General features: G+C 39.4%; 1 protein-coding gene across 1 annotated transcript in view; it reads left to right on the forward strand.

Annotated features, from left to right (window-relative positions):
- The window catches only part of SYTL5 (synaptotagmin like 5), a 54,410-nt gene that overhangs the window by 26,488 nt on the left and 12,954 nt on the right, over positions 1-14,968 (forward strand). The window contains exons 6-10 of the mRNA XM_065650480.1: positions 823-979; positions 2,573-2,702; positions 4,602-4,708; positions 10,452-10,544; positions 14,653-14,718. Of these exons, the coding sequence (XP_065506552.1) occupies positions 823-979; positions 2,573-2,702; positions 4,602-4,708; positions 10,452-10,544; positions 14,653-14,718 (553 nt within the window). The remainder of the gene's footprint in view (positions 1-822; positions 980-2,572; positions 2,703-4,601; positions 4,709-10,451; positions 10,545-14,652; positions 14,719-14,968) is intronic.

Consider the following 14,968-nt stretch of genomic DNA (forward strand, 5'->3'; position numbering starts at 1 on the left):
CAAATGAAAACAAAACTTCAATTGGAAATGTGTTGAAATACATTTTAAAATCATTTTAATTACGTCAGAAGGTCAAAGAAATGCAACAGCTTACCCTTTATAACCCTCAGTGTTCACATGCTCTAATCAGTATTTCCTAACAGAAAATGTCCCATGGAAAAATTTCTGCCTGTTGTGGTATTAGACAGCAGTTAGGTTCTGGTATGCTGATCACAGATGCTTTTTTGACACTTTTAATACTAACACAAAACTTGGCAAAAAGACTTGTCCAGCTTTCCTAGCTTTCCAAGCTGGTTGAAAGAATCGACCACTTTGGGTCAAGAGTCATTATTGCAATATAAATAGGATAGTGAGCAAGTTGTCATTTTTCTGGTGAAGACAGAGCAGATAGCCAGGGATTTCAGACTTTCTGGAGACGGTGCTGCCATTAATGTCAGCTGCAGAAGTGGTCAGAACTGTCATGTCACCAAAGTTTTCTTTTAAACCAAGGGATACTGGAATATGAATGCAGTTTGAAATGAACATGGACAAATGCAGCTTCTGCAGCCTGGACAAGAGACGCCCTTTTGAGCTTCTCAAAGTTCTGGTAGAAGTGCTGAAAATACTTGTATTACTTTTATGTATAAAGTAATTCTAATTCACCCTTGCCTGTGTATTTCTTTCCAGGTGACCATTTCCTTACAGTAGATCACACAGTTCATCCAGGGCAATGTTATTTTTTGTAAACTGTCACCACGGCTGTTTTCTTGCAATGGTTTGCTAGATGGGTTGCCTTGGTTTGCTCAAAGCAATAACGCTTTAATACTCTCCTCTTCATCCCAGAGGGAGCAGCCTTTCTCTGAATAGCAGTGACGCAGAGGCCACTGGAGGCCACCTGAGAGGGGTCGTGGGTCCTGCCAGCAGAGGCAACGTGTCCATACCTGCCCTCCCGAGGTCTCCAACGCTCAGCACACGCAGCATGACTGCAGATCATAGCAGGGTAAGTACAGAGATGTGGACCTGACGTCAAATACGGCTGATGCCAAAAAGATGACTTGGCTGGTGTCTGCCCTGATTTGTAGCCCAGAAAGGACAAGCCTGACAGAGAAGATTTTGTTTCTTCCTTAATTCTACTGGGACCAGTGAAGATCTCTACTAGAACGGAATTTGTCATACTCTATCCTTTATGGTTTTGGTTTGGCAGAGATTTTTCTGTGTCTAAAACTTGCTGTTAATGTCCATCATCACATAATGAGTTACAGATTCTGAAGTGGGAAGTACAAGGGATGGGACTAAGCGTTTTGGGCACTTTAGGGCCCTGAGTAAGTGCTATGAACTAAGGATGCAACTTTCCAGCATGCAGGGTTCTGCACGCTCCCACTAACTTCTAAGGGAAATGTTGCAAGCTCAGCACTTGCAGAAAATCGGGCTGTACTGATTTTAGGTTTTTTTTTCTGGATTTGGATGCTGGACTCTACATAAATTATGGCGTAACACAAGATGTGAGATGCTCTATCAAAATGAAAGGTGGGATTCCTCTTGCATGCAGTTAGGTCTCTTGGGATAAAGGTGGCTCCATCTGAGCTCACCGCCTTGGCTGTTTTGTAATAAGTAGAAGGATGTTGCTTATCTAGCCAAAACCAGACACTCTCTTCATTCCCAGAGAGCGTGCCTGTTTGCCAAGCATCTCCTCCTGGTTGTGCACTGAGACACCCATCCTGAATTTGTTTCAGTCATCCCTCTTAAGAAATCAGGATTGTACTAGCACGTTATTCTAAGTTGCCATGACTTAAGTGTTTAAGGAAAGCAAAATTTACAGTCAGAGGTAATGCCTTTTACCATTAATGTTTGGAAAAAAAGTAGATGAGCATTTTCTAACGTCCAAATACTTGGTCTTATATATTGTCTCTCCTAATAAAAAATTGGTTAGTATACATGAAGGCAGGTTTGGGAGCTGTAAATAAATTAATAGTTGTTTTATTTATATTCTTGTTGGCACACAGACTGACTCAGTTTCAAATGCATTTGATTTGGTTGAAAAAGGCTAATCAATTTAATTTAGATGGAGTTATGTTGTTAGCAATTCCGTTACAGGAAGGCAAAAAGCTATAATGATATCAAGTATATTAACTTTATTTAAGGGGTTATATGGGCAGAATTTAATTACTTCAAGTCCACTTGGTTTTACCCGGACTGAAATCATTATGCTGGTACAAAACCAGTAGGTTTTACTTTTTCTTTCTTTTTCTTTTATCTTTTTCCTTTTAAATTTTTTTCTCCTTTTTAATTTCTAAGCTAAGTGAACTTTTAATATATTTGAGTGTTTCACTTCCCTCCTCTTGCTCCTGATGCATTGCTCTGATTCTTCAGTTGCAAACTCAGAATGTATACATGAATGACATATTTGTGCAAATTTTATGCATGATCTGTGATAATTAAAGCAAATTAGATTGTAATCTAAATATGTTCAGTAATAGACTGGATGCTAAAGGAGCTGTGGGCTTCTGGGAGCTAATAAAAATGGCAGTGTAGACTGACAGTGAAGAAGCTTGCTTTTTGTATTTATGAGATGTGCATTTTTCTTATTGGTCAGGACACTGGCTTAGAAAATGGCATGATTATTCCAGCAAGTGAAAGTGTACCCGAAGATTTAGTAAAGAAGCACCGTAGGAAAGTATCTGGGACACCTGCCATTGCAGTTTCAAGAATATCTTTGTCATCAGGCAAGTATTAAGTCTTTTTCTGCTTTCTGGCAGCCTTTATTATCAGAGGATTGTACCTATTCTTGTGATTCTGCTCCTCTTGTTTTTAAAGCACATTGAAGAATCAGATGTAAGCTTCATAAATTTGTTCATATTCATTCTGAAAATTCTTCCCTTTTATTAACCAAGTTTATACCACTTCACAAGTTTTATGTTTGAAAAAAAGATAATATTAACCTCAATAATGTTGGCATAATGTTTGCATTAGGTAAATCACATACTCCTAGAATCGTTAAAAGACTTCATTCACAATTGCACATTGTTAAATCATTCTCTGTACAGTCAATTGTATAAAATACCACCAATCTGAAATCTGTAAAGTACTACTGTGCTGCTGCCTTCACATTTTACTCCCACTTCGCCCAGAAGCAAATTTGGGAAAAAATGAGACAAGTCCCTTACAGAATGCATGTAATTTCATTTTTATACGTCATGCATTGAATTTACCTCAATTTACCTCATTTCATTGGAGGCTGTTAGGTAAATGAGGCTTGCACAGGAAGGTCCTGTCAGAGCCCCTTTGCAGCAGTGGGTAGAGACCCTCCTTTTGCCATCCAAAATAAGAGGCAGGAGCCTCCTGCGCTCTTTTGCTTCTCCCAGGCACTCAGTTAGCTTCTTACAAGGCCAACAGGGTGGGTTCAGATTTACAGGTTTCTCTCTGAAACGCAGCAGGGCTCACTTTATTTCAGCTGAAGTTAGCCCAAAGCAGAAACCTAGCGGCATATCCCACAGAGCTAACCAAAGGAGATAACATTCTTCACCTTAGATTTTTCAACTTGAAAGCATCAGAGTTTCTTTGAGAATACTGTACAGTGCAACTCCAGGCAGAGGTGCTACAGATTGCTACTTCTTTATGAAGCAAAAATTCTTTATAAAGTAAAGGTTTCTCCAGAGAAAAGAACTGGCCTCATCTTACCAAAGCCGATGGATGCTGAGCAAAATTGCAGGCAGCCTGACAATGGGCCGCAGACTCTTCATTGTCTCCTTATTTGAAGATCTCAAAGGACATTAAGTTCAGGAGAGTGACCTTTCCTGTCACACCAGCTGTAGCCCAGGTAGAAGATGAACAGTTAAAAACTTTTCAGATTCCTGCCTGCAGGACCTAAAAGTATTCTCTTCCCTCTCTTTCTTTCTCAATATATTGAACAGTCACACAAAAGATTTATATGAGGGAGACTAAGAAAATCTTGCTCCAAGACATCAAACATGTCTTATGCCTAATAGAGTGGATGAGATACGTGTAGGACTGAAAGAAATTTGTGCGGGTCTGAACACTTATTTGTTTCTTCCTCCTTTCTGCACAGGAAACACCAGTAATGACAGAAGTACTTTCTCTTATGTCCGTCTGTATCCCTAGTTGCTTAATTCCGAAGCAGATGCTGGGAAGAGTTTGATGATGGTGGGAGATGTGATAATCACTATGAACACTCACACTGCAAGTCTTCCTAGAATGTTCTGAGTTGGAAGGGACCCATAAGGATCGTGAAGTCAAACTCACATCCCTGCATGGGACAACCCCCAAATTCACACCATTTTGCAATATTCCAGGCTGATAGGCCTACCAGAGAAAGTCAAAAGGTTGATCCATAGTATCATTAACAGTAGACCATTACATCAGATAAGTAGTCTAGAGGGAAAAGTACTGGCCAGAAGGCTGAACAGCATCAGAAGGCATATTTTTCCATTCATCATATTAACATGCAGTTGTCATAAGAGTTTGTGACAGATACCTAAAATATTGTTGTATTTTTTTCTTAAAAAACAATTGGATTTGAGACAACATTTAATAAAGTGTGGAAGATGAAACGGAATTTTTTTGTACAAATTATAGCAAACATTTTAATGGCTTTTATTTTACAGATCGTAGCCGATCTGAGATAGATTTGAGTGAGTCTTTCTCTGAAGGAAATGAGGATACTCTGAGCCTAAGAAGCAAATCTGTACCTAGTGCCTTAGATCAGGAACTGGTGAGTTCTAAATATGTAAATGTTTATCTGGTGGAAATCTTACAAAATCAGTGCTGTATATATATCAATGTAAAATATAAGTAATGTAGAGCATTATTTCAGAGATATGTAATGAGTGTTTAAACAGCTTCATCTTCTGATGGATATAGAATGTTTCCAGTGAATGCCATGGTGACAGTTTGATATTGATTTGCTGGTTTTTGGGTTTACAGGTCAAAGAATACTGGCCTGAAAATACATTTCAGGCACTATGTTACACTTACTCCAAAATTCTGCTAATTCATACTTTCTTAGATTTTAATTTTGATGCTGAGAAATACTATGCTTTAAAGGCTTTAATCTTTGTCTGGTTTTGATTTTCCCCTCATATATATATTTTTAGCAAATGAAGCCCCAACTTTCTGTTCTTCCACTGTTGCTTGCATCTTCTTCCTGTTCACTGTTTTCTCCCGTACATCTTTTTGTGTGTATTCTATGGGCTGCTTTTCCTGAAGTGATTCACAACTTCTCTCTCCTCTTATCCACATATCCAAGATACACCAGTTGCAGATGTGCATCAAGGTTATCAAAGAATTTCCAAGCTTGTTAAATATGCATGAGGGGGGAAAAAGAGTTATTTAAGTAGTTCTTCATCTAATTATAATTTGTTCTGAAGTTTCCAAATGTGTGCTTGCTTGTAGTTTAAAAAACCCATAACCCTCTGTGTGACGGTTTATGCATTTTGTCTGTTGTCATAGTCCTTCCCAATCATCTGCTCTTTTCAGAAGAGCATCATCCATGGAAGATATCTCCCCATCTTGTAGCATTTGATACTTGTGGCTTGGTGGAAAACAATGTGTTGGGATTCTCACCTGTTTCTTGGATTGAACTACTTAAGAATTTGCCTGCAGCATTGCTTTGTTTGGGTTAATCTTTAAGGAAATAAAAAAAGCCTTTCTGTGGAAGAAGAACTTAAAAAATAAGTAGTTTACTTTTTTATTGTAGTAAAGACAAATGATCTGTTCTTGACTAAGAAGCTGGAAAATATTGCAGAAGAAAAGCATAAAATAAGAAAATGCAAACTTCAAATGTATTTATATCAGTTTTCTGCTCTAATTGTACAGGGTACCATAGTTGCCACTTAGGGATTTCTCTGAGGCAGGTGCCAGAGTTTCCAAATTCAGAGTGGTTTCTGTTCTTTGATTTTTGTCTTCCTCTTATTCAGAGGAGAGTTTTTATTATTTTTTTTTCTTTTTCTTTCTTGCTGACTTTGAATGAAATTTCAGATTGCACCTCAGCAACTCCCTAGCTTCTTTGCTAACTAACATAGGAGACCTCTCTTGTCGCATAACCTTGATTTAGTTCCTCCAGGGCCTGTGAGAGTACTAATTCGCCTTTAAACTTCATTTGTAACAGGCTTCATAAATCTCTGATTCTACCCATGTCCTCTCTTGCTCTGTCTTATGACATCAGTTGGATTGTGTTCATCAGCTTTAATGTTACCATATTTTTTTTAGGGTAATTTGACTCTCAAGAGTCCTTCAGAATCTTGCCCTATATTCATTATGGATGCAGTGTTTTGAGATAAAAGTTGTATTCCTGCTGGAGTTTAGTTTATTTGGTGCTCAATATAAGAGGCAAAAAAAAAGGTATCTCATAAAGATAACAACAGCTCCCACAGTGTGAGAGAAGTTGTACCTTCTTTCCTCCTGGCTGGTTGGTGGAGCTCACTGAGCTCCTTCAGTCTCATTCCTGGGTGACAGGAGCTGACAGTGGTGGTGTGGGAGATGACGCATGTCAATAGGATATGCAGATTGCTGGAATTTATTGGCTGAAAGGGTGGGAAAAGACTTTTAGCCGCTTTGCTCCCAGCTCTATCAGGAAAACCCATTGCACATATAGAGAGATCATCTGGAAAATTGAATGGGTATTTTGCTTCTCTAACTTAACATTGCTCTTGACAGTGAAAAGCAGGAACATCCAGAAACCCACATACTGTAGTAGGTGTTTATCAAGGAGCATGGGGAACCTCATCTAGTGTTGTGTTCAAGAGTGAGCGCCTTACCTGGAGAGGTGTGTGTTGAAATCCTGACCAAGTAGTGTTCATTACATGCTCAGCTGCTTTATTAGGAGTAGTTGGATAATGTGCATTTTATAACCCCCACTGGAGACCATGAGATTAATGGCCTACTAGCTCTAACTTTAATAAGCTAAAAACGCTAACCAATTATGTAGTTGCAGTTCTGTAACACCTCCTGAGACACATGATCATTGTGGTGCAAAATAAATTAAGAGCATAGGTTAAATGTTAACCATATTTTTAGTTTTAGATATCTGCTTGCAGACAAAAATTGGTAGTCAGCTAGCTGTTGTTAGGACTTGTTGTGAAGTACTGTTTATATTTGAGTGTCTAGACCTGAAGCAACCCAGTTTGAAGACATTGTCTCACCTTTTTTGTCCCGTATTTAATTATTCAGCAATAAAAACCTAGCATTGTTTATTTTAAAGTCCACAGGTATGTATACAACAGGGTAAAGGAGTGTTCCTTCTGTTACCAGGCTTGCTTCTTCCTGTTGTATGGGCAAGAAAGAAAATTGTTTATTCTTGTGCCAAGTTTTAAACTGAAGTACAACACCTGAATTCTGAAGTAATTGAGGAAAGTAGAAGTGAAGGGTGGAGTTTCTTGTTTTTATTTTAGGAGCTTTTTGGTTTTAACTTTTGAAGGATTGAGCTCTCTGTCTGTCTCCCTCTATAGTTTGCTCTGTTGTGCCTGGGTCTCCATGAACCTTTTCCTTAGAATATAAAATATCTATGACTTCTTTTTTCCTGTGGGGTGGTAGCAGTGCCCTGAACATATTAGAAAGAGAACAGCAGAGGAAGCTCATTGTAAGAATATGACGTTAAGAGGAATTTTTGCTTTGGTATGTAAATTCTCGTCCCAAATACAGTGATGATGTCCTGATTTCCCTCTGCTCAATATTAAATATGTAGTTACAGTTGGAAAGTAGTAATAAAAAATCTTGCATCCTTTTCAGCTGGCTTCATTTCAGTTCAGGCACTGAAGCAAAAGAGAAGTAACAGCTAGTTTTATGCATACTAATGACAAATGCTCTGCAAATCTTTAAATGAACTGTGACAGTTCAACTCTCCAGCAGCATTTCTTCTCTGCTCTGTTTTTCCTGATTAGCACAGAAGTCTTTGAGACTCCTGATTTTGAGTACAGTACTTCTCTGTTTAGTTTAAGAAAGTGAGAGTGACGTAGGTGACCACGTGAGATCATTATTATTATCTATTATCTTTATTATTATTATTATTATCTGCAAAACAGATATAAGGAAGTTGAACATTTGACTTCCATTAAAAGGTGACCCAACTAATAGATGAGGGAAAGGCTGTGGATGTTGTGTACTTAGACTTTAGTAAAGCCTTTGACATCGTATCCCACAGCATTCTCCTGGAGAAGCTGCAGCTCATGGCCTGGATGGGTGTACCCTGTGATGGATAAAGAATAGGCTGAAGGGCTGGGCCCAGAGAGTTGTGGTGAATGGAGCCAAATCCAGTTGGTGGCCGGTCACGAGTGGTGTTCCCCAGGGCTCAGTATTGGGGCCAATTCTGTTTAATCTCTTTAACAATGATCTGGATGAGAGGATTGAGTGCAGCCTTAGTAAGTTTGCAGATGACACCAAATTGGGTGGGATTGTTGATCTGCTGGAGGGTAGGAAAGCCATACAGAGGGATCTGGACCGGCTGGATTGTTGGGCTGAGGCCAATTGTATGAGGTTCAACAAGGCCAAGTGCTGGGTCCTGCCCTTGGGTCACAACAACCCCAGGCAGCGCTACAGGCTTGCGGAAGAGTGGCTGGAAAGCTGCCTGGCAGAAAGGGATCTGGGGGTTTTGATTGACAGCCAGCTGAATATGAGCCAGCAGTGTGCCCAGGTGGCCAAAAAGGACAACAGCAGCCTGGTTTGTATTAGGAATAGTGTGGCCAGCAGGACTAGGGAAGTGATCGTGCCACTCTAGTCGGCACTGGTGAGGCCTCACCTTGAATGCCACATTCAGTTTTGGGCCCCTCATCAAAAGTTGAGGTACTAGTAGAGAGTGCAGAGGAGGGTGACAAGGCTGGTGAGGGGTCTGGAGCACAAGTCTGATGAGGAGCAGCTGAGGGAACTGGGGCTGTTCAGCCTGGAGAAAAGGAGGCTGAGGGGAGACCTGATTGCTCTCTACAACTACCTGAAAGGAGGTTGTAGCGTGGTGGGTGTTGGACTCCTCCCAAGTAACAAGTGACAGGACAAGAGGAAATGGCCTCAAGTTGCGCCAGGGGAAGTTTAGACTGGATATTAGGAAAAAATTCTCCACAGAAAGGGTTGTTAGACATTGGAACAGGCTGCCCAGGGAAGTGGTGGAGTCACCATCCCTGGAGGTGTTTAAAAGGTGTTTAGACAAGGTTCTTAAGGGACATGGTTTAGTGCTAGAGTTAGGTTAGGTTATGCTTCGACTCGATGATCCTGAGGGTCTAATCCAACTGAAATGATTCTATGATTCTATTCTATGAAAACTAAAAGCAGAGTCTTTCAAAATACCTGCCCTCAGGTTTAGGGAAATGCTTGAAATTTCCAAGCTACGCTTACTAGGATGATAGCTGTCAGTTGGGGTTTTTTCCTGTAACTTTTACTTGAAGTTAACAGCCCCATTAGGACCATCAACCAGATTTTAAATTTCTTTTTAGAGTTTACTTTATTACTGTGTTTGAAAAAATGTAAATTCTTTTTTTCTGTATATGACCTAAAGATGTTACAGTTCAGTCTTGCTTATTAAAACTCAAGCATATATATGAAGCTGTGCAATTACTGATTTTTTTCCTCTTTTTTAATTATTAAAATAATACAGGAATTTAATTATTTTTAAAACATGCACATCAACTGGGGTTTTTTTTGTTTGCTGCTTGAATATATTCAGTGTGTATGATGGCAAGAGAAGTTTCTTCCCATGTGATTTGACAATAACCTGGGGCTCTCAGCACTGCCTGTTAGAAAGTGGGTCTGTGTTAATGATTCTGTTCACGAAATCATCGCCTGTCACCAGACAGAGTGAAAGGGTGCAAGTGTAATGCAAATTGTGTGCTTGTCTGTTTGCTTGAGTGGGACTGATATAAATGTGGATAATAATTAGAAAACTAGATGGCTGGATTGTAAAATATATGTCCCGTAAAAACATGGAACCTGGACTGTAACCAAGAAATCAATCATCTCGTGGCTTCTGGCTACAAATGTCTTCAGGTAAACCAATATCAATGATCCCCTGGTATTGGACCTTAATTCACTCATTTCTTTTGTTAAGATTTGAAAAATTCTCACCATGTCCCTCTAAGTTTTCCAAACCTGAATTCCTGAATGCAAATAGTAGTACATAGAATAAGGTAATTCACATGGGATTGTTAGTAGGCAGGGAAGTGGGTTTTGTTTATGTGCACAGCTGTTGGCCGTGCAAAGGCGTGCACCTCCAGGATAAGGTATGAAGGATGTGTCAGGTTTTTCAGTTCTTAAGCAATTAAACCCTGAAACCCTAACAACATCTTTTCCCCTTATGCTGTGTGCCTGTGCAAAGATGTGGAAAATATAAATAAAAATTCCTCTAGAGATTAGAATTTTGAATACATCCTGCACTGCCTTCCTAAAGTGGAAAATATATGAAACAAAACCAAGCCACAAAGGGTGACCAAATACAGAGCAAAACACAGCGACTAAAATACCTGTTTGTCATTTAGGATTATCTGGATGAAACAGAAGAAGATATTGATGACATAGTGGCCTCTCGTTATTCAAGGAAACATGGACATTTGACAAGTGGATTATTAACAGTAAGATCTTGAGTGGAAAACATACACTTTTTCCTTCCACAAAAGACCATCTTTTTCCTCCAAAAAGAAGTTTAACTTCATACCACTTGGCAGCAGATCATCTTTCATCTTGCACTTGAGAAACATTCTTTAACATTTAGATAAGTTTTTCTATTATGTCTTTAGTGCTGTTCAAAGATAAAATGCTGTTCTCTGCAGTGCATGGAAAGACTAGACCATTTTGCATACTCATCAGCAGATGTCCTCACATGCTCAGGTTACTACCAAGCTGACATGTCGAGAAGGTAAACCATGCATGTTTGCAGTATGCGACTGCTCAGCTTCGCAGAGGAGCACTTAATCTTCATTTACTTGAAATGAAGAGAACTAGGCTATGGTGGGATCTTCCACCTCAAACCACTTTCTGATTGTTCAGGTGCTTGGGACACAAATACTTGTCTGTGTGTTTGCATACATACCACTTCTGTGGCACCGTCGTTATCCATGCCCCAGCCCAGCTTCTCCCATTTGTCATGAGATAATTGCCATGCCACCCACATCTGAAAAGTGTTTCTCTTTACGGTGAGGAGGGAGATACTTGGGGATTTTGGTTGGTGACAACTTTTCTACCTTCTGCAATAATTGTAGTATTTTTCTGTTTTATCCTTTTTATTGATCATATACTGTTTTGTTTCTTATATACTGTAAATCAGATGTCTGAGTCTTGCGGTTGTCTTACTGTTGTAACTGAATGTTGGTTTTAAAAGGATAGCTGCATTTTCAGGTTGTAACAGGTGCTTGAGCTGCAACAAAATTGGTGTAATAAGCCTTATGCAGTTCATTATGGAGTCTGCTATTCACTGGGAAAGAAAATGGCTGATAAAAGCAGCCTTTGACATGTCTAGTTTATGACTGCCTGCTGTGTACCTCATTTTTGGAATCTGACACTTAGGATGTGGGCAGCTGATAGTATCTTCAGAAAAGTCTCAGAGCCCTCTCTGGCCACTCTTCTTATAGAATCGTAGAATAGTTTGGGTTGGAAGGGACCTTCAAAGGTCATCTGGTGCCTAAGAATAGCTCTGGTCAGTATATAGGCTATCAGAACACTGCAACAAGTTCCAGATAGAAGATGAGAGAGTTGAAGAGGATGAAGAGAGATGAGGAGTCCATGTGCTAAAAGGGAAGAGAAAACTGCCCTTTCTAGACTGCATCTCCATTAGTCCCCATGCAAGCAGGGCCCAGGGAATGCCCTCCTAAGTTCTTGATCCCAAAGAGATGGAGTTGGCTGAATCCCAGTTTGGGTTACCTGGGGAGGAGAAAGGATGGGGAAAATTGCCATCACAGCATTTTGGTATCTTAGATCTGACCATGTCCAGACTCTTTTTCTCTTCTTATTTGTGTAGTTCACAGAAACAGACACAACCGATGTGTAGCACTTCACAGCAATGCAGCCTGATGACACTGGTCTAATTAGACCCACTTATGTGAGGTTGACTATGGTTCATTGTCTCCAATGCTTGCTGGTCCCATGGATTTTATAGGCAGAATTATTTTTATTTCCTCTGAATACTGATATGAGGGTTGCAGGTACTTAAGTGCTTTCTCCATTTAGGTCACTGATTGAGGAACTCAGAGAGTGCTGTAGGTAGCATTCTGTCTGTGAGTTGGGTTTTGTCCTTTGCTGTAGATTTCCCTTTGACCTTTTTCTTAAACAGAGCGCAGCTTTTCCACTGCTGTACTTTTGGGATAATTTCACATCTCAATGCTCTCGTTTCTCTGAATTCACCATGACACGTGTTTTAATGTCATGACATGTGTTTTAATGTCACTGCATGCTACGTTAATGGCAAAATTGCAAATGTCAAGCTGCTTCTCCCTGCAAAAGGAGGTCAATTTTACACCTTCTTTTTTTTAATTCCCCTTAAGTGTATGTTACTAGTTACTAACGTAGCTCCTCTCTCTTATTTTTTCCTTTACTCTGCTTGTTGTAAGCCTTTGAGCCTTCTGCACAGCACAGATTTTTTTCATGTACTTATCTATCAAATGACTGTAATATTAAGTCACGCTGACATAATGTTATTAATGAACACTAGGCTCTATCTGTGTGTTTTTTTCTTTTTTTTTTCTTTCTTGATTGAATATGAGAATTTAAAGTGCAGTATGGGTACTCTGACAATGAGCATTTGAGCTGAAGGAAGAAATATCTCAAAGGGTAGAGATACTTGAAATCTACTGTAACATGAGTGAGCAAAAATTAAAATGGAAAGTGACACTGAACAGGAGCTGTATCTCAGCATTAGGGCATTTTTCCCTGTATTTTCCCAAAGCTAATACAACAACTATGTATTTAGTTTAACCTGCATCCTTCACCAGTTCCTCTCCTAAGCACATTAGTGTGTTGTGAAGTCCCATCGCATCAGTAAGACTGAATTGTTCCAGTACCTTACTGCAGCAATCAGATACAATGCAAAACAAATGTAATTCTTACTGAGGTGCTAAATGAGGCTCCACATCCTCCATATGTGGTGCTTGTTTACTACTTATGAAACTGGAAAATGAGCAGATTTCTTAACAATGTTACATTTAGCATATATAATGTCCAGTGTAAATGCCACAGAACAGAGTCTGTGGGGAAAAAGGCAAGTATATGAAGTACTTCTACTGAATTTGTGTTACTTTGTTTGTGGTTTGTAAGCAATTCAGAAATTGTGTTTGCATAAATTCTAGGGTTGGAGGTCTTCTATTTGTTTAGGACTTTCTGTTGAGTTTTTCCCCCAATCATTTATCCCTCACTGTCCACTTCTCTAAAGATCAAGAAAAAGAATATTTGGATTCAGTAGAGAACAACTCATCCACCTCCTTGTGCTTTGTTTTCTGAAGTGGGCACACAAATTGTTACTTTCCTATTACAGGGATAATTTAGGCATTTTATAGCACATTTTGGGACTGCTAAGTTCACTAACGGTGTCCAAGGATAGCCACTTTCACATACACTAGAGGTGGAAATGCATAAATGGTAAAGGCTGGAATTTAGCTCGAGGCATGTTGGGAATAGGAGGAAATATGACACATTTGTCAGTGAGTGTTGCTAATTCTCCGGTAATTTTAACCAGTCCTGTTCGTGGAATTTCAGCCAATTGTACAAAGGAATAAAAGGACAAGCAGTTTTGGATTTTTTGTTTGTTTTTGGTTTTTTGGGTGTTTGTTTTGGTTTGGTTTTGGTTTTTTTTAATGGAGGATAAAGAAGGCCTGCAGAAATACAAAACCCCACCATTTTTGCCATTTATTGTTCCTGCACAGTGTATAAATATTAACTTCATGGGTAATGATTACTTGTTCTTGGTTTTTCATGTCTGTTGTTGTTTACCATATTGACACAGGCCTGCTTATCCCTCCAGCTTTCTGTGCTGCAGGGCCCTTAGGCAAGGTGCTTAGGGGGTTGAGTTTTGCCACAGACCGATTATTTTTGTGTGGCTCTTCCCCTTGATTGTCCTTGTCCTTCCTCCCTGCAGCCGATAAATATGGAGGTAGATCAAGATATAGTTTCTGTTGAGCTTGTTGGTGAGATTTCCAGATACTGCTCTAGCAAGCAGGGGGCGGGGGGGGGAGGGAATGCTTCCACCAATATTCTGTTACTGTATTTTTTCCCAAAGAGCGACGTGTTTAAACATTCGTGTGCATTTGTATCTATTCTTACAAACTCCACAGAGAACCTGCAATTTCTTACAAAGAAGCCAATCCTGCAAATACATGAATACTTAGCTTTTTGACTAGCTTAAGTGAGAGTTGACTTCATGCAGATGTAAATGAGAACAAATCCAAATACAATCCAATACAAATCCAAGTCTGCTGAGTTGGTGTTCTAAAATGTGATTTGTTTATTTTGATACAGCAGCTATTTAATTTCTATTTAATTAACCTTGAGCCATGCATCCTTCAATACCTGAAGTATATGGGAAAACACTTAGCATTTCTCTGATTTGATGAGATCTTTTTCTTTCTTGCTTGCTATGGCTCTGCAATACAAACTTCCTTTAGATAGGTAAAGATTTATTGCTGCACTTATTCTTTCTTATTACAGCTATCTAATGCTCTTTTCTCTTGACCTTTTGCACTGCCTTCTTTAAAGAGCTCGCCAGAAGGCTCTGACAGAAAATGGACGTATTTAAATGTGCCTGAAACAGACGGTGATACTGTGAGTTCTCCTGAATCCTCTGCTTAGCTTACTTCTAAGGTTTCTCTCTCTTTTCTTCCTTTTTGTTGAAGGCTGTACCTGTGTGTCTCACAAGGTTTCTTACATGTTAAGATTTAGATGGTTATATATGTTTTCGAGCAATCTTGCTCAATGACTCAAAGGAAAATCTGCACCAGATTTCTCGAATGCCTTTGGTTCTGGCAGTGTGCACAATGCTCTGGTTTTCTTTCAAAAAATATTTAGTTCTTTC

This window comes from Caloenas nicobarica, chromosome 1 (genome assembly GCF_036013445.1).
Source record: "Caloenas nicobarica isolate bCalNic1 chromosome 1, bCalNic1.hap1, whole genome shotgun sequence".
Classification (NCBI taxonomy): domain Eukaryota; kingdom Metazoa; phylum Chordata; class Aves; order Columbiformes; family Columbidae; genus Caloenas; species Caloenas nicobarica.